Source organism: Cucurbita pepo, chromosome 18 (assembly GCF_057944985.1).
Source record: "Cucurbita pepo subsp. pepo isolate OVF chromosome 18, ASM5794498v1, whole genome shotgun sequence".
Taxonomy (NCBI): domain Eukaryota; kingdom Viridiplantae; phylum Streptophyta; class Magnoliopsida; order Cucurbitales; family Cucurbitaceae; genus Cucurbita; species Cucurbita pepo.
Window position 1 is genome coordinate 12,103 of NC_141815.1, and position 20,347 is coordinate 32,449.

The following is a 20,347-nucleotide window of genomic DNA, read 5'->3' on the forward strand; positions in this document are numbered from 1 at the left end:
CTTGCCAACTGCCTTTATTTTTCTCTGCAACCAATAAAATAGGTGGCCGCGCGTACCTTCTTTAATTTATGCTTGGCACAACCATATGCCTTTCCTTTCCTTTCCTGTCCTTTCCCATCCCATGCCATGCATGGATCTAATAATCTTCAATCAACTCATCACACACATACATCTCTCTCTTTAATTTTTTACTAAGTCTTGTGTCTGCGTGTACTGATTTAGGCCGTAATCCAGAATCTCTTTGGGCCTTGAAAAGTGTAGCCATTAGCCTCGTTCTTTGGAGATCTGAGGTAGAGAGATAAGATCATTGTCGTATGAATAATATCCTACGCCTTTGTTTATTTTGGTACAGAGGAGGAGTTGGTCGGATACTTTCATTTGGAAATCCATGACATAGCGGGAATATCACCGGGTCAATACAATTACAATTACAATGTCTGTCTTCACAACCGATCATACCGCTAACTAACTTTGACTCAAAAATTAAAAAATAAATAAAGAACAGTAATAAAATGCTTATTGCTTAGACCATCCTAACAAAATTGACTATCTTTGTAAATCTCTACATACTCAGATGTTTTGTTGTACTAGAAAAATTAACGATCAATTTGATTAACTACTAAAGTACGGTATTGGTCATAATTGAAGACTATCTTTCGTACAATTATTGTAGGTATCCGGCAATTGATTTAACAATATATCATGAATCAACACTCTTTCAAAGCTTGCTCACAATGACAAGAATAACAAACCCCCACATGATATCATTCACTTCGAGCATTGATATTCATGATTTTTCTTTTGGTTTTTTCCGAAAAAAAATCTAATATCAATAAAGATTATTCTTTACTGCGTGTATCTTCCTCTTAATTAGTCCATATGTATCTTCCTCTTAATTAGTCCATATGAGATTCCAACAAAAATTATGTCCATGAGTAAGTACTGAATTTAAGATCATAAAGTAAAATGAGGTTAATTACACGATAATTAACATCCACTCGTTGAAAATGGAAGTATTCACTCAAACTAAAATACTTAACTGAAAACTCTGAACACTAAACCGATGATATTTTAACAAAATTAACCAAAAGGTGAAAGTGTGACCTGCGGAGCGCTTGTAAGAGACTGGTTGACTGTTTCTGCTGAAAGGGGTGCCCTTCTGGGCGACGGCCTCTGAAGCTTTAAGGACGCATTGTCATTGGTATCATATTTCTTGTGATCCCCTAGCATGCTCTCATCCGATCCCACTGCCTTTGCCTCATACATTTCCTCCAAATGACCTCTTTCTGCCAGCGTCGCACCAATGCTAATGTCTTTGAATTCATGATCTGCTTGCTGCGGCGGCGTCATTCCTATGCCTTGCAGCCGGAGATCGTCCGGCCAGTCCAACGCATATTTTCCCGATCCGTAGTTTGCCGGTGGCCGCGGCTTCTTCTTTCCCAAGCACAGTAAGCTGTCGTTGTGAGGCATGAATCCATCCACGTTTTGCTGAAGATCCAGCTGGTGGCCTCCATAGAGGTTGAGGTCTTGAAATGAAGGGAAGCCGAGAGGGGTCCCAAAATCTTTGATACCTCCGCCCATGTCGCCAACACCTTGTTGATTATTATTGCTTGGGATTCCAGGCATGAGCCTGTAGCCCCCGGAAGCTGCCATATCTTCACCGGCAAGGGTTTGACAAGCTTTCTCTAGTATACTCTGCATATATTTCCCTTGAGCCTCGATCCGCAACTGCAGATGTCTTTGCACCTGCATGTGCTTATATTCGTTGATTCGTTTTCCTTCAAAACTATATATCGATTGTGAATATTTTGAGCGACCAAGTTTTTACCTCTAATTGTTCGTGCAATCTTCTCTGCACCTCCATTTGCATCCTAATCACATCAACCATGTTTGAGTTGCTACTACAAATGCCATTACACAATAAAATAAAATAAAAAATCGAACCCTTCCTTAAATTACCCGCAAATGATAAAATCATCACTACTTCAATTATTATATTTAATAATATTATTCTAATAGCGAAGGAGGAAGAAAAAGGAGAAAAAGTTATATTTATTCTATTCAAATGAATTAAATGTTAGGAATCACGGATCCACACAATGGTATGATGTTGTCCACTTTGGCTTGGCTTTTTTGGCTTTCGGCTTCCCAAAAAAACATCATAACAATGGAGATAGTATTCCCCACTTATAAATCCGTGATCTTTCACTAAATTAACGAATGTGGGACTCTCAACATTAACAACGAAGAAAGTTGTTGCCAGAAATAGCTATATATATATATATATATATTAATACACATACTCATTCATGGTGCGGTTGATCATATTGGATGAAGAAATCGTGTTTCGATGAAGTTCTAGACCTGAAGCTGAATCAAGAGCGAAATAGTCCATTGTGAGATGAAGATGTGTATATATATATAATAGGTGTGTAAGTTGGAGGTGGAAAAAAGATGTGATACCTCGCATACCATCCTTAATTGAATGATCATTGAACTCCTTGTGAGGCTGCTTTCCCAGTCTAAATTTCTGTTAGGTTAAAATGAAAAAACGTGGTTATTTTACAATATATAAGCCAGCGAAAACAAAGGCAATATCCATATAGTCATAAATAGATATAGGTGTATGTATACCTGGAGATGACTCTTGAGGTGGTAAAGGGTAAGACCCTTTACTCCCATAACTCGCATGATGGTCTTTGGGGTTGCCTCTGAATTAAAATGAAAACAAGTTAATTATGTGATTGATATGATGTGCTAAAATGATATGATATATATATATATATATATATATATATATATATATATATATATATATATATATATATATATATATCGAGAGAGAGAGAGAGAGAGAGAAAGAGAGAGGAAAGAGGTGGCGGAGGAGGAGGAGGAGGAGGAGAAATTAAGAAATATTAAATTAAAATTAGGTGGTAAGGCTTGGGAACTGAAGCATTACTATCAGGGCCTCCGAGCTGAGTGACAGCATCGACAAAGCGCTCATGAAGCTCGACAGTCCAACGGAGGCGGGGCTTGGGGTCGGTGGTGAGGACGAGACCAGAGTCGCCTTGTACGCACACCCCTCTCTCGTGAGAATTCATACTCGACGCTTTCTTCGGATGGAACATTCTCTCTACCTCCGAAGCGAATACGGATAGATTCAAGAACAAATCCCACCCCCAAAGTAGTAGCTGCCGACTCACTTTGGCGGTGAAGCCCTTAATTCGCTTTCTTTCTCAACTCAAAAGCACCTGACCCTCCCTCAGACTATCTTTAATTTAGATAAATAGTATAAAGTAAACAATATATAATGTCCATTCTATAAAGATACCCCTTCTCTCTCTTTCTCTCTCCTCTCACCGTGTATGAGCCAGAGACAGCCATTAATTAAGTAGTAAATAAACCCAAATTCGTCATGCTTTATGTTTGTATTTTATGCATTTTCAATTACCAACACAAATCTCATCACTTGCTAATACAGTAAATTATTATATTAACATCCTCCCACTCCAACCAAGTAGTATAAGTTGATTAATTTTATTTTGAGTTACACATCTTTTACTTTTAGTTTAATTATTACATGACCAAATAAGATCCGTTCTATCCCACCAATGGTACAGATGTGTTTGAAAAGTTTAAACACACACATCATTAGGTCATTTAGGTCATTCGAATCAAAATACCAAACAAAAAGTTTCTCATCATAACATTATAATATTATGTCTTATGTTATTGTGCGTTTAATTTTCAAATCCTATAATAATAATTACTTATACCTACACCAATATTTTATTAATCTTTTTACCTATTACATTTTTCATGATTAAATTAGGTGAAGGGTTGAGTTATGATCGCATGTAAACTTATGCACATAATTTAAGGTATGCTAATGATTCTTAGAAAAAAGCGATGGCGATGTGGAAATCAGTGTAAAATACAAAAGGGGAGAATGTTTGTGAAGCTTTTTATGACACAAGTGGAGGGACCTTCCCATCTTCTAAAGTTTTTAGTTTTAGACTAAAAAACTGACCCTTTATCTCTTTTGTCCAATTCAAGCTTGTCTTCTCTTCTTCCACTTCTCTCTCTGCTCTTTCTTTCCTTCCGTCTCTCTACAGTCCACAAACAAACAGACAGATTAAAGTTACCTCCATGAACGCCCCCTTCAATACTGCTCCCTTAAGTTGAACGTCACATACACAAACACACATTTTAATAACCAATTACTTCGATTTCTATGCTATTCTTGTTTTTTCTGTACCCACTACAATACAAGCATGCAATTGGATGCCATTTTCAATAAATTGGAATTAGTATCAATTCCTTTTAATCTATCTACCTAAAAAAGAAAACAAATTCGAACACCATCCATGACCTGTGGCTAAATCCAAACGGGAATAAATGCTTCTCTTCTTTACCAATCAATGAAAGATTCTTTTGGCGACCAAATTAATTTGTTCAATACACTTAAGATTTTAATGTACATACAGCAATCAGCTAGGGTGTACACATGCAAATTTCATAATTCAATTTATTCAACATGCAAATTTATTTTCCAATTCAAAAAAGTTGGAGTGGACACCACGCCATTTGCTTAATATTTATGCCTCATGAAATGACTTTGGACACATATTTAAATATTGCAAGAAGGAGCATTTTTCAGAGGTTGATGGAATGTTCAAGATTCTTTTAATTATTTGCACTGTTTGAATGCTTAAAATGCTTGCATACTTCTTTAATGAATTAAGCTGGGTGGGAATTTAAATTCAAAAATCAAAAGATCCAGGGGCAGCGTCAAGGACATGGTTGCTTGAATTTCAAGCATCGATCTTTATATAAATATTCTATTCTTTTGGATGAATATATTCCTTTGAAGGTGAAATTGAGGGACCTATCTTTAATTTAAGTACAGTTTGAATACTTTACTGCATTCTCATCTCCTACCTTTTTAACTTCCTACTTCTTATCTCCTACCTTTTTAACTTCCTACTTCTTCCCCCAACCAATGTGCGCCATTCAATCCACCATAAGGTGCGTATACCCATGGAAAACATCACAAATGTATAAACGCCATCCTCCTTCCACTATATTTCATAATTCGCTTATACCTTATTTCTTCTTTATTTTCAAGTACCTATAAATACATAAAATACAATGGTTAAGGTTAGATACTTTGGTTCCTTTATGTGGATTATTTGTTATGACCTGATTTTTGGAACTTTGAATCTTGAAATGCGAAGAAAATAAAAGTAAAAATACGGTCGCAATTTAAAGACAAACAACACTACAATCAAAACAAATCAAAATCGACTACAAATTGGTGTTGTTCAAGTTTATTATAGATCAGGGATCAAATTCACTAAAGGACTAGCGCCTCGAGCAACCTCCTCTATAACCACATAGCTCCTGAACTCTTTCCCGCCTAGGCCAACAGTCAACAAACACCTGAAGAAGAAATGTAGAATAGGGTGAGTATAAAAATATTCAGTAAGCAGACTACTTGTAGGCTATCTTCGATCTAATTCTAGAAGCTATCACGAACTTTTCTCTAGGCTCTAAGAAGTTCGGACCTAAGATTTACAGTTATCTAAGATTATGAGAAGACTTCGAAGTTTCAAGCGGTTCTCATGTCTATCACAAACTCACTCTGAGTCCAAAAGTAGTTAACCCATCTCTAGTATTGCGGAGCTATTTTTTCTATTCTCATACTTATAAGTTTACTTTGCTTTGGTAGCGAATGAACAATATCCTAGGTAGAGGCGCGACCTCATCATATCTCATAAGATAGTATGATGTCTCTTTTTGAATGCCACCCTGCAATGTTAATTGGCAACCTTTCCATAGAACCCACCTTAGAGTCATAAAGTCTGGGGGAGCCACTTTATATACCGGCCAACTACTAGTCTACTTGTGTGGTCCCTTGTCCCATCTCAGGGCTAGTTTACCATGTAGTACCCTTGATGAGGGAGCCCTTGACCATTTCCTCAAACGATTACGACACTCTAGATGTAATAACCCAAAAGTTATAAGAAAAAAAAAAGGGAAGGGAGGTTGTAAGTTGAGAGGTGGAGAGTTGGCCTCCACTATAAAAGGGAGGTTCCACGCTCCATTTTATCATCCCACTTGAACGGTTCGAAGCCAGTCAGAGAATACACTTTCTAACGGCTCAAGACCAGCATTTCGGATGATTTGGTTTGGGTCTAATATGCTCGGACCCTTTCCTTCTAGTTTTAACTCTTCGAAAGCGTTTAAAGTTAGTATGACATACCTTTTAGCTAGTTTAAAATTTTGGAGTACGTTTAAATTATTTACGCATAATTAGGCTTATCTAGTTTAAATCATTAGGAGAAGTTTAAATTATTGTAAGTCAATTCTCATAGTAGAATTCTAATTTATAATTGTTGGAATTCTTAGGCAAAAATAAATTTTAGAGAGTACCGTTAAGCTAGCATCAATGAGTCATAGTAGCTTCGACCTATGTCAACCAAGTAAATGACCTTATTATCGGCTCGATCGGAAGATTTGCCTTATGTATGACGACACGTGCCCAGTGGCCCTTGCACGTGTCATTTATGTTTTATGTTATGTGATGTTGTAATGATCTTGTATGATGATGTGACAATGTTATGTAATGATGTGATGATGTTATGTGATGATGTGACGATGTTATGTAATGATGTGACAATGTTATGTGATGATGTGATGATGTTATATGGTGACGATGTTATGTGATGATGTGACAATGACGTGTCATTTCTTTCTCGAATGTTGCGTACCTTCTTTCTGCCTCGTTAACTTCCGAATCTCGTATGCATGGGGTGTCCCTCTTGTAGCAGGACACCCCCAAGGGCGAAGTTTGACGCATCTGTTTCGACTTTGAAGGGTTTCATCACGTCAACAATCCCATTCTTTAAGTTGTCGAAGGCTTCTTGACAATGTGGAGTCCAACTCCACTTGTTTCTCTTCTTTAATAGTTTAGTCAAGGGACCTACATGCTTTTAGAATCCTTCAACGAACCGCCAATAATAATTTGCTAACCCAAGAAAGAAGCGCACTTCTATCACTAAAGAGGGGGTCTTCCAATCCTTGATGGCTTTGAATTTCTCTTCTTCCATACCCACCCTGCCTGCTTCGATTACACGTCAGAGAAAGTTGATTCGCTGTTGCGCGAACGTGCATTTTCCCTTCTTCACATATAGTTGGTGTTCTCTCAACTTTTCGAAAATTAACCGCAGGTGGTGTTGATGCTCTTCCATGGTGGAGCTGTAAACCATTATATCATTCAAGTAAACTACCACGAATTTATCGAGGTACTCGTGGAAGACTTGGTTCATTAATGTATGAATGTGGCAGGGGCATTAGTCAGACCAAAATACATGACTAGGAATTCAAAAACCCCATATCTAGTGACGCAATTCGTTTTGGGCTCATCTCCCTCGAAAATCTGAACTTGATAGTATCCTAACCTTAAGTCGAGTTTCGAGAAGTATTTCGCACCATGTAGTCGATTGAACAAGTCTGTGTTAGGAATCACGACTCTCCACAATGGTATGATATTGTCCACTTTGAGCATAAGCTCTCATGGCTTTGCTTTGGGCTTCCCCAAAAGGCCTCATACCAATGGAGATAGTATTCCTCACTTATAAACCCATGATCTTCCACTAAATTAACCAATGTGGGACACTCCCAATCCCAATAATCCTCAACAATCCTCCCCTCGAACAAAGCACACTATAAGCCTCCCTTTGAGGCTTATGGAGCTCTCGAATAGCCTCCCCTTAATTGAGGCTCGACTCCTTTCTCTGGAGCCCTCGAACAAAGTACACCATTTGTTCGACACTTTAGTCACTTTTAGATTGATAACCTACACAATAGAGCAACCACAGAGCATACAAAGTACACCATTTGTTCGACACTTTAGTCACTTTTGACTACATGGTATCAGAGCGAGGTGAGTGTAGGTTATCTGATCTCTTGGAATTCTTAGTATGCTCTGTGGTTGCAGCTCTGTCTGATCTTCCACATCAGAAACGATTTCTTAAGATTAGTAGTGAGTGAGTTTCTTTTGTATCGTGAGAAGTCTGTGACTCTGCAAGTCTTGTGTCAAAAGAACTTGTTTGGTATTACTGAGGTATGGCCAACACGATGGGTGATTTCCAAATCGTTGGAGGAATTAAGAAACTCAACAACAACAACTACAACACATGGGCAACATGCATGATGTCCTATTTACAAGGACAGGATCTTTGGGAGATCGTTGGCGGGTGCGAAACTACGCCGCCAGAGGATGATTCCAACGGCGCCTTGCGCAAATGGAGAATCAAAGCAGGCAAAGCAATGTTTGCCTTGAAGACCACCATCGGAGAAGAGATGTTAGAACATATTTGGGATGACAAGACACCGAAAGAAGCATGAGACACGTTCGTGATGTTGTTCTCAAAGAAGAACGATACGAGGCTACAACTTCTGGAGAATGAGTTGTTGTCAATTACACAACGTGATATGACAATTAAACGTGATATGACAATTGCTCAGTACTTCCACAAGGTCAAATCAATCTGTCGGGAGATTACTGAACTAGACCCAAAGTCCACCATTGTAGAATCTCGAATGAAGAGGATTATAATCCACGGATTACGACCGGAATATCGAAGCTTCATTACTGCTGTACAAGGATGGCCCACTCAACCAACACTTGTAGAGTTCGAAAATTTGTTAGCCAGCCAAGAAGCCATGGCTAAACAAATAGGAGGCTTCACATTGAAGGGTGAAGAAGAAGCACTCTACACGAGTGAAAGTCGGAGCAATAATAGGCCGTCTAGCAAACGTGGATACAATGGTGACAAAAGAAGAAGCCACCAAGGAACCTCACAACCAGAGAGAGCTCAGAAGAACGACAACAAGAGTTTCCAAGGAAAGAGATTTGGAGGTATTTGCTATAATTGCGGGAAAAAGGGCCACATGTCTAGAGATTGCTGGTCCAAGAAAAAGTCTGTTGAAAGCAATGTGGCAATCTCCAAAAAGGAAGAGGATGAATGGGATGCAGAGGTACTATGTCCAATAGTAGAAGACGAGCAAGCACTCATGGCAATGATGGAAGAGCATATCGATTACGAGGATGACTGGATCATTGATTCAGGATGCTTAAACCACATGATTGACGATCAAAGCGGTGCAATAGAAGAGGGGTGGCCCTCAGAGAAGGAAGTATTACCCGGCCTTGAGCAAATTGAAGAAATTCTTCTACAGAACACGGGGGAGCAAACTGAAGAAATTCTTTTACAGAACACGGGGGAGCAAACTGAAGAAATTCTTTTACAGACCACAGAGGAGCAAACTGAAGAGATTCTTCCACAAAAGACGGGGGAGCAAATTGTACACATTTGCTTAAGTGCTGATGTGCCTGAAGATTCAAGTGACACTAGTGTTGGTGAGCAAGAAGTGATTCAACCAAGCGAGCCTAGTGAAAATGAAATGACACCTCAACAACTCAGACATTCACAAATAATCCTAAAGGCAAATCCAGAGTATGCCAACGCAGTAGAAGACGAAGTTAATGAGCCGGAGACAGATGAAGAAGCATCACAAAACTCAGCTTGGCAGAAAGCAATGGAGGAAGAAACTATAGCCCTGGAACACAATCAGACTTGGGAGTTAGTGCCAAGACCAAGAGATACCAAACTCATCTCTTGCAAGTGGGCTTACAAAATAATGTGTACCCCGGATGGATCAATCGTGAGATACAAAGCTCAGACTATAGATTCAGGGTTCTCTAAAGAATATGGACTAGACTATGATGAAACGTTTAGTCCAGTGGCAAAGATCATTATCGTACAAGTTCCTCTAGTACTTACGGTAAATAAAGATTGGAAATTATGGCAGATGAATATGAATAATGCTTTCTTGCATGGAGAGTTAAACAGAGAGTTCTACATGAACCAACCGAAGAAATTTGAAAATGAAGTTGGAGTCATTGATCAATATATGCAAAATCCGAAGAAGGCTCATTTGGATGCGTCTCGACGAACCTTGAGATATGTCAAAGGTACAATCAATTACGATCGTTTATACAAAAGAAGCGAAGACTGGAAGCTAGCTGGATATAGTGATGCTGACTATGCACGAGACCATGATACTTGGAGGCCAACCACTGGGTATGTGTTCAAGTTTGGTTCAGGAACAATTTCTTGGTATAGCAAGAGACAACCAACAGTATTATTATCAATTACAGAAGCAGAGTATAGAGCAGCTCAGGAAAATACATGGTTAAAACTTTTGATGGAAGATTGGCACCAGAAAATTGAGTATCCAATACCACTTCATTGCGACAACCAATCTGCGATTCGCCTAGCAGAAAATTCGGTGTTTCGTGCTAGAACAAAGCATGTGGAGGTGCACTGCCATTTCATTAGAGAGAAGGCCCTAAAGGAAGAAATCGAGATGCAGCAGATCAAGACAGATGACCAAGTGGCAGACTTGTTTACAAAAGGGCTGAATACTGGCAAACGTGAGAGCTTTCGCTGTCAGCTCAACATGGTGCAGCGAATGAGGACTAGTGCTGAGGGGGAGTGTTGAAATATCATCACTAGCCCAATAGAGTCAAGCCCAATAATTGTACTAGCCTAATAGAGTCAAGCCCAATTATTGTACGAGCCCAGTATATTTATTTTAGTAGAGACTTTAGGAGTAAGAGATCTAGATATTTTAGGAGAAAGATTCAGATTTGTTAGGTCTAGATACAAATCTGGTAGGTATAGATTTAGATTGGTTAAATATAGATTGTTTAGGCTCAGTATAAATACCCCTCCACCCTACCTAGGTTATTCATCCAAAAAAAATCCAAAAACAATAAAAAGAAGAAGTATTCTACAGAGTGTCTTGTATTCTCTTCTCGATTGGTGTTAATAAAGAGTGCGAGTGTTTCCCACAGTGAGTTGTGTTCAACAGTCTGTAATGATGGGCAGAGGATATTTATTTCTGATAGTGATTTTGTTTAAGGCGCGGTAGTCTATGCATAAGCGAAGACTCTCGTCCTTCTTCTTCTGAAATAACACTGGGGCTCCGTAAGGAGCTTTCGCAGGTCTGATGACCACGGAAGTAAGTAGTTCATCCCGTTTTTTTCATAGCTCCGCTAACTCAGGTGGATTCATTCTATACGCGTTCTTTTGTTGGTTATAAACTTGTTTTTTTTTTATTTTGCTTTATAAGTTTTTTGGGGGTTAAAAAAAATAGTGGTTAGTATTTATTTGATTTATGTTGCTTATTTCTACATGAAAGAAGGCGGAGATATTGGAAGTAGTGAAAGGAACTAGTTTTTAGGGAGTGGAATAGTAGAAGGAGTGGAAGGAGTGGTGGAGTGCTGGCTGATTTGCCATAGAAATGAGTAAATTTTCCTTATATAAGGAAAATGGTGCCAAGTTCTAAATACACCACAAAAAGAAGAAAATTAATTTGTGTGTCTTCACTTCTTCTCCCCTTATGTTATTTTTTTCTTTCAATTGGTATCAGAGCTACAAGATCAAGGCTTGTTTTCAATCATGTCTCCTAGAGATTGAGCGGTCAAGAAGGGAGAGAGATCAAAAAATGAGACAGGAATCGAGTGACAGGAGCCAAAACACCGGTGCGATAGAAGGTGATGCCTCACATGAAGTGAGTGTACAGATTCAAGAAAAGGAGGGATCTGTCACAATCAAATACCCGATGTTGACAAAATGCAACTATGCAACTTGGGCGATTAAGATGGAGGTATTTATGAGGCACAAAGTGTTTGGGAGGCAATTGAGTCACCCGAAACAGTAGATAACCGCAAAGATAAGATGGCTTTAGCAGCTATTTATCGAAGTATTGGAGAAGATACATTGCTACAGTTGGGTGCCAAGAAAACGGTCAAGGAAGCCTGGATCATGTTGATATGAATCTAGGTGCGGAAAGAGTGAAAGAAGTAAGAACGCAGACTCTCTGGCGGGAGTTTGAAGCGTTGAGGATGGGTGATTCAGAAAGTATTGATGAGTATTATGGAAAATTTACCATTATTGTTAACAAATTGAGAGGCCTCGGCAATACTGTGGATGATATCCAAGTAGTTAAGAAACTTCTACGATCCACCTCTGCAAAGTTTCTTCAAATCACTTCAACGATTGAGGAGTTTAGTGATCTCAAAACGAAATCCATTGATGAGATTATTGGATCACTCAAGGCACATGAAGAAAGGTTGCAAGGGTTTGGAGAAAAAGATGAAACCGTTCTCCTCACTCATGCAGAATGGAAGGAACGAGAATATGCAAAATCCTCAAAGAAAGAATGGAAGGATCAAGACAGTTCTAGAGGAGGCAGGGGATGAGGTCGTGGAAGATGGAGAGGTCGTGGGAGAAGTGACTGGCATCAAGGAGATGAAGGAGAGTCGCAAACTCAAAAGAAGAAATTTGACAAAAGTAAAATTAAATGTTACAGGTGTCAGCAAATGGGATACTTCGCATCAGAGCGTTCCACAAAAGACGAACAACTCAACTTGATCGAGATGCAAAAGGATGAGGAGTCTTCATTGCTGATGATAGAGGCGTGTGAAATTAAAACCACACATGACAAAGAGCCTGATTTTGTGTGTTAAATGAAATTATAGGGCCGCCACCCGCCAATATTGGAGCTGAAAATTTCTAGTTCCTAGATACTGGAGCAAGCAACCACATGTCAGGAGAAAAGAGGGTGTTTCGTGAGCTCGACACATTTGTTGTTGGAAAGGTACGCTTCAGTGATAACTATGTAATAGACATTTGTGGTCGAGGAATAGTGCTCCTCAAATGTAAAACCAATGAGCACTTGATCTTATTGCAAGTGTGTTACATACCTAAACTCAAAAGCAATATTATAAGTTTGGGACAACTGGATGAGAGTGGAAATAAAATTGTCATAGAGGACAATGTGATGAAGATATATGACAGGGCTAGGAGCCTGATTATTATGGTGACCAGACAATCCAACAGATTATATGTAGCAAAGCTGAAGCTTGCGGATCAGGTGTGTTTAATGACAAATATTAATGGTGGTTGGCTCTGGCACGCTAGGTATGGACACTTGAATTTTCACTCTTTAAAGCAATTAAATGACAAAAGAATGGTTGAAGGGTTGCTGAAAATCACCTAGGTCAATCAATTTTGTGATGGGTGTTTAATTGGAAAGCAGCATAGGACTCCTTTTCCCCAAACAACAACATATCGTGCGAAGGAGTCATTGGATCTTGTCTGTGGAGATCTATGTGGACCTATTCGCCAATGACTTATGGAGGTAATAGAAATTTTATGTTACTAGTGGATGATTTTTTCACGATTTATGTGGGTGTTTATGTTGAAAAACAAGAATGAAACACTGGTGGTATTTAAAAAGTTCAAGATCAGTGTGGAGGTAGAGAAAGGCAAGAAGATTAAGAGATTTAGAACGGACCGTGGAGGAGAGTTCGTATCTACTGCTTTTAAAGACTATTGCGAGAATGAAGGCATGAAAAGACTTCTTACTGCACCATTTTCACCACAGCAAAATGACGTAGTAGAAAGGTGTAATCGAACGGTGGTAGAGATGGCTAGATGTATGTTAAAGAGCAAAGAGATGCCTGCAAAATTTTGGGGAGAGGCTATCAAAACTGCCGTGTATATTCTGAACAGATCGCCAACAAAAGGAGTTGTAGATGGTACATCGTATCAAGCTTGGTTTGACAAGATACCAAAGGTTCATCACTTTAAAATCTTCGGGTGTCTTGCTCATGTCAAGAATACATATTCACACCATCCTAAACTTGCTGATAGGAGTGTGGAGACAATTATGTTGGGATATGAAGATGGAACCAAAGCTTACAGACTATTGGATCCACAAAAGAACAGAATTATGGTGAGTAGGGATGTGGTGTTCGAAGAGGAGAAAAAGTGGTATTGGGAAGAAATCACAAACGGTGATGATGAACAAAGAGGAACTTTCACCGTCCAAATTTCAGAAAAACAGAGTAGAACAGATGAGAGGAATATTGAACATATCGAAGTTGATCCAGATGAAAGACAAAGGAAAAATTCGTCCTCAACTTTATCAACGCCAGACAGTACCTCAAATGCATCATTGTCAAGCTCATCAACGTCAAAAAAAATTCAGGTCTCTAGAAGATATTTATAGAGAACTGAACGAAGCAGAGGAGGAAGTAGTGGACCTTTGTTTTCTTTCTATAGAGGAGTCAACCTTGTTGAAGCTAATAATAGAAATTTGAATTTAGTTACTCCGGAGAAGGAGGAGGTGAATTCAATTTCATCCACAAAAATCTCAACTCACTCCAAGAATCAATGAAATCTCGTCCTATAAAAGGACCTCCCTTTCCCATCCTTCAAATCACTCCTCTCAATCTCACTTCAATTTTTTGTTGTCACCAACAACTGGTATCAGAGCAATCTTGTAGCAGCAAGTATGGCAGCAGAAAAACAAGTTGAGAGCTACGTTCAGCCCGCCATCCTGAGGTTCGATGGTCACTATGATCATTGGGCGATTTTTCTCATATCAAAGGAGTTTTTTGATATGGTGGAGACAGGTTATGAAGAGCCAAGTGAAGGCGAGGTACTCTCAGCTGGTCAACAGCAACTGTTGGCAGCATCGAAGTTGAAGGACCTGAAGGTCAAGAACTATTTATTTCAGTCCATTGATAGGACTATCTTGGAAACAATGCTTCAAAAGAAGACATCCAAGAAAATTTGGGATTCTATGAGGAGGAAGTATCACGGCTCAACGAGAGTAAAGCGTGCTCAACTTCAAGCAGTTAGAAGAGACTTTGAAATTCTCCAAATGCAAAAGGGAGAAACGGTGAATGATTATATTGGCAAGGTTATAAGTCTTGCAAGTAAAATGAGGATGCATGATGATTCAATCACGGATGTTGCGGTCGTAGAAAAGATTTTGCGATCACTAACTCCAAAGTTCCATTACATTGTATGTTCTATCGAAGAAGCAAACAATGTCGAAGAGATGCAAATAGATGAACTCTAAAGCTCTCTGTTAGTACATGAGCAGAGGCTCAATCGTACAAGTGCAATAGAGGAGATGACGCCTTAAAGAAGAGGCAGAGGTCGTGGGAGAGGCAGTCGAGAAAGAAGTGGAGATGTTGGCAGGTCAGCAGATCTAGTCAGAAACGATTATGACAACAAAGGCAAGAGACACTTTAACAAGTCAAAGGTGGAATGCTACCGATGTGGAGGCCTTGGACATTACAAAAATGAATGCTATACCAGGCTCCAAAAGGAGAAAAGAGATCAATCCAATTTTGTGGAGAGGAGAAGAAGAAACATTGGTAATGTCATTCCATGCTATGAAGGTTGCAGATCAAGGTGTATGGGTCGTAGACTCTGGATGCAGCAACCATATGAGAGGTTGTAAGCAATTCTTCTCAATTCTGGATGAAAATTTTCATACTACGGTTTCTCTTGGCAACAATTCAACTATCCAAGTGATGGAGAAAGGAACCGTAGATATCAAGACTAGAAATGACTTTGTAGAGTCTATTTCTAATGTATTCTACATTCCTAACCTGAAGGCCAACCTACTTAGTATCGGTCAGTCACAAGAAAAGGGGTATGTGATCACAGAAATTTTCAAAGGAATAAAGACGTTGTCTTCAAAGAAGATGGTAACTGGGTTGCCAGATATTACTCCTCCAACAGAAATTTTCGAGAGCTGTGTAGTAGAAAAATATGAAAGAAATTCTTTTCCATCCGGAAAATCAAGAAGAGCTCAAGCAATTTTGGAGTTGATTCATTCAGACATATGTGGTCCCATCTCTCCAGCATCAAATGGTAACAAGAAATATTTTATGACCCTCATCGATGATTTTAGTCGAAAAACATGGACTTATTTCTTGCACGCCAAATTAGAAGCCTTTGATTGCTTCAAAAAAATTTGTGCTACTATGAAGACGGAAACTGGAAAAAGAGTCAAGGCTTTAAGAACTGATAGAGGTGGAGAGTTCTGCTCAAACGAGTTTATTACATTTTGTGAAGAGAAGGGCATAAGGAGGCAGTTAACAACAGCATATACACCACAACAAAATGGTGTGGCCGAAAGGAAAAACAGGACCATTCTCAACATGGTTCGAAGTTTACTAAATAAAGGAGAAGTCCCGAAGGAATTCTGGCCAGAAGCTGTCGTGTGGTCCGTTCACATTCTCAACCGGAGCCCTACTTTTTCTGTTAGAGATATGACTCCACAAGAAGCATGGAGAGGAAGAAAACCTGTAGTAGACCACTTTAGAATCTTTGGGTGCATAGCATATGCACACGTTCCTAATGAGAAAAGGAAGAAACTTGAGGATAAGAGTTTGAATGTGTGTTCCTTGGAGTAAGCGAGACCTCTAATGCATACAAGCTCTATGATCCCTTGACAAAGAAGGTGGTGGTAAGTCGTGATGTAGTTTTTGACGAAAAGAAAACTTGGATATGGAAAGAAAAGATCACTGTGAATCAGCAGATTCTTGTAGATCTTGAAGAAGAACAAACTGAAGCTCCTATTCAGCCTCACTATGAGCATGGAGAGAGCTCATCACAAGCTCAACAAGAAGAACCAGTAGAAGAAGATCATGATCATAATCAAAGAAATCAAAGAACAAGAAAGAGACCAAATTGGATGATTGATTATGAGATGGACTATGAATCAAGTGATAGTGGTTATTTTGCATTCTTTATGGATAGTGATCAAATTGTCTATGAAACAAGAAGAACTAGTAGAAGAAGATCATGATCATAATCAAAGAAATCAAAGAACAAGAAAGAGACCAAATTGGATGATTGATTATGAGATGGACTATGAATCAAGTGATAGTGGTTATTTTGCATTCTTTATGGATAGTGATCCAATTGTCTATGAAGAAGCGGTAAAGGAGAAGAAATGGAAGGAAGCTATGGACAGTGAAATCAAATCCATAGAGAAGAACAAGACTTGGGAGCTCACTGATCTTCCTAGAGGGTAGAAAGCAATTAGAGTAAAATGGGTTTTCAAAATCAAGTTGAATGAAAACGGTGAGGTGGATAAGTACAAGGCGCGACTCGTTGCAAAAGAATACAAGCAGAAGTATGGAATTGATTATAAGGAGGTATTTGCACCAGTGGCATGTCAAGATACTATCAGGCTCATAATTTCTATTGCAGCACAGAAATCTTGGCCTATTTATCAACTTGATGTGAAATCGGCCTTCTTACATGGAGAGCTTCAAGAAGAGGTATATGTGGAGCAACCAGAAGGTTTTGTTCAAAAAGGTAAAGAGGAAAAAGTATACAAGTTGAAGAAAGCTTTGTACGGTTTGAAGCAAGCTCCGAGGGCATGGTACAGTCGCATTGATTCTCATTTTGAAAAGATGGGATTCACTAAATGCCCGTATGAACATACGTTGTATGAGAAAACTGAAAAGAGAGGTAACATTATCATTATTTGCTTATATGTTGATGATTTAATATTTACTGGCAATAATGAAGAAATGTTTGAATTTTTTAAGAAAAGCATGATGAAGGAATTTGAAATGACAGATCTTGGTTTGATGAGATATTTTCTTTGGAGTAGAAGTTACTCAAACTCCCGTTGGTAACTTTATTTGTCAGAAGAAATATGCTCAAGAATTACTTGAAAGATTTAAATAGGATGAGTGCACATTTGGAACTCCGTCAGAATTGGGTTTGAAGTTGCACAAGGATATTGAAGGGCGAGAGGTTGATAATAGGTACTTCAAACAAATTGTGGGAAGTTTGATGTACCTAACTTCAACAAGAACAGACATCATGTATGCGGTTAGTATGATAAGTCGTTACATGGAGCATCCAACGGAAAAACATCTCAATGCAGCAAGAAGGATACTTCGTTATGTGAGAGGAACCTTTGATTTTGGGGTATTCTACAAGAAAGGAGATGATCTGAAGATGGTAGGCTATACAGATAGCGACTATACAAGTGATATAGATGATCGTAAAAGTACTTCAGGAAGTATTTTCATGATGAGTTCAGGAGCTATTTGCTGGTCTTCAAAGAAGCAACCTATTGTAACACTTTCAACTACAGAAGCAGAATTTGTGGCAGCAGCAGCATGCTTGTCAACTATTAAGTTGTCTAAAAATCCTGTGTTGCATGGAAGGAGTAAGCGCATCGATATTCGATTTCATGTCTTGCGTGATTTGTGTAAAGAAGGCATTATTGAACTCAACTTTTGCCGAAGTGATGAACAAATCGCAGACCTATTCACAAAACCCTTGAAACAACCATTGTTCGAGAAGCTTAGAAGAAAGATGGGGATGTGCAGAATCCAAGATGTATATCAAGAAGATGAAGTGAAGTCTTAAACTGATTTCTGCAGAATTCAGTTTAAGGGAGGGTGTTGAAGCTAATAATAGAAATTTGAATTTAGTTACTCCGGAGAAGGAGGAGGTGAATTCAATTTCATCCACAAAAATCCCAACCAACTCCGGGAATCAATGAAATCCCGTCCTATAAAAGGACCTCCCTTGCCATCCTTCAAATCACTCCTCCTCTCAATCTCACTTCAATTTTTTGTTGTCACCAACAAACCTCATATGAGGAAGCTGCTAAGAATGAAAACTGGAGGAATGCCATGGTGTCTGAAATTCTCTCCATTGAGAAGAATAGAACGTGGGAACTCACAGATTTGCCGAAGAATCATAAAGCAATCGGCATCAAATGGATTTTCAAGTTAAAGAAAAATCCAGATTGAGAAATCATGAAACATAAGGCGAGGCTCGTGGCAAAGGGATATGCACAGCAGTTTGGTGTAGATTACAGTGAAGTATTCGCACCAGTGACCCGGTTAGAAACAGTGAGATTAATTCTTGCCTATGCAACCATTAAGAACTGGAAAGTACATCATATGGATGTAAAGACAGCTTTTCTGAATGGCGAGTTAGAAGAGGAGGTGTATGTTGTTCAACCATAAGGGTTTATTGACAAGGAAAATCCAAACATGGTGTTAAAACTACGTAAAGCCTTGTATGGATTGAAACAGGCTCCAAGGGCCTGAAATTTTAAACCACAGGAATAAGCTCTCTACAAGAAAATTAATGGAGTTAAAGCAATGATAATCGGCACATATGTGGATGACTCACCTTCCTTGACTCGTTCCACACCCTTATGCATTGTTTGTGGCGTCTCCCACGCTGTCTTTGTCAAGTCCTTCTCGGCTGATTCTTCTTTTTCAGCGTCTTCCAAAAGGGATCATATTAATGAAGATAGTGTCCCCACTTATATGTTTATGATCTTCTCCTTAATTAGCTAAGGAGAAACTCCAACAATTCTCAATAGTATTTAGGTTATTCTTCTAAAGCTAAATCCAAATCTTGAGAAAGAGAAGAAAGGCTGGGATAAGAAGTAAGTATTTGATCTTTAGTTCAGCTGGTTGGAGTAGTTTATGTATTTATGTTTTATAGCATGATTATATATGTTATTCTATAGCATGGCTATACTTTGTTATTATTATGCTATTCATATGTAATTTTTTCAAATTAATTTCTGTATTTATTTATACAAGGTCAAATATTTTATCGACAGTTTTAAGGGGTAGTGTTTTATCCATGGTTTCATAAACATTTTCAAAGACGGTAACATTCTCGTTCATCAATATTGCAGTAAATAAATAACTTAAGTCTGTGGTTAGTACATCTACTCATATATTTTCTATAAAAACAATAAATTTTAACGTAAGACAAAATACAAGGAAGAATATGAAGTTGAATCCATTGTCGTAAAGACTAATTCTCTGGATCTAAAAAATGGACTTGTTTACTGCAAGATAAGACGGCCATCAGCTGGTTTACTTGTAAGAAAGAAATGCTCAAAAACAAAGAAAAAATAAGTTTACTTGTAAGATAAGATATGTGGCATTCATATAAGTGACATGGCTTTTGCATCTCTATCCTCATCTCACATATATTAAAATCCGACTGCAAAACACTCATGAGTTCATGGGAGTAATTTTAAAATAAATCAAATTTTATGGATGGGGTTGGTGGATAAATTTCTCTCAAATTAGATACTAAACAAACTTAAATTTATTATTTTTAAAACGTACAATTTTACTTATAATAAAATGATAATACCTATTTATTTTATTTTTATTTAATATCATACTTATTTTTTAATTATTTATTCTTTAACAACTTTTTAAAATAATTTTTAACTATTTGGATAGTAATTTTTCAAATATAAACTAAATTATAAATTTCAATTAAATATTTGTACACTAACACTAACGTTGAATTTGACAAATTAGAAAAGTTAAAAGTGTGTGAAGTAAAAATGACATTATTTCTAATTATATTTGAATTTGAATGTGAAGCGA

The 20,347-nt window shown here is 38.2% G+C and overlaps 2 protein-coding genes across 3 annotated transcripts; one reads left to right on the forward strand and one right to left on the reverse strand.

The window, feature by feature from the left end:
* Nucleotides 1-938: 938 nt before the first annotated feature.
* LOC111784683 (myb family transcription factor IPN2) lies at nucleotides 939-3,292 on the reverse strand. Of its 2 annotated transcripts, none has more exons than XM_023665299.2 (6): nucleotides 2,960-3,292; nucleotides 2,635-2,711; nucleotides 2,464-2,530; nucleotides 2,304-2,370; nucleotides 1,829-1,901; nucleotides 939-1,746 (listed from the first exon to the last, which is right to left on the reverse strand). In XM_023665299.2, the coding sequence occupies exons 1-6, from the start codon at nucleotides 3,126-3,128 to the stop codon at nucleotides 1,081-1,083; spliced, it is 1,119 nt and encodes a 372-aa protein (XP_023521067.2). In that variant the 5' UTR covers nucleotides 3,129-3,292; the 3' UTR covers nucleotides 939-1,080. The 2 variants fall into 2 exon arrangements, with proteins under 2 accessions (XP_023521067.2, XP_023521069.2); XM_023665301.2 differs by having other exon boundaries at nucleotides 1,829-1,871; nucleotides 2,960-3,291.
* An 8,616-nt stretch (nucleotides 3,293-11,908) lies between these two features.
* LOC111784686 (uncharacterized) lies at nucleotides 11,909-12,337 on the forward strand. The gene has a single exon (XM_023665303.1). The coding sequence runs from the start codon at nucleotides 11,909-11,911 to the stop codon at nucleotides 12,335-12,337; it is 429 nt and encodes a 142-aa protein (XP_023521071.1).
* The last annotated feature ends 8,010 nt before the right edge of the window (nucleotides 12,338-20,347 follow it).

Coding starts and splice junctions, on each gene's coding strand:
- LOC111784683 (XM_023665299.2), bottom strand. CDS start 3,128: ATGTTCCATCCGAAGAAAGCGTCGAGTATGAATTCTCACGAGAGAGGG. Junction 2,531..2,634: donor ACCTCAAGAGTCATCTCCAG/GTATACATACAC, acceptor TTAACCTAACAG/AAATTTAGACTGGGAAAGCA. Junction 1,902..2,303: donor ATCAACCGCACCATGAATGA/GTATGTGTATTA, acceptor TGGCATTTGTAG/TAGCAACTCAAACATGGTTG.
- LOC111784686 (XM_023665303.1), top strand. CDS start 11,909: ATGAATCTAGGTGCGGAAAGAGTGAAAGAAGTAAGAACGCAGACTCTC.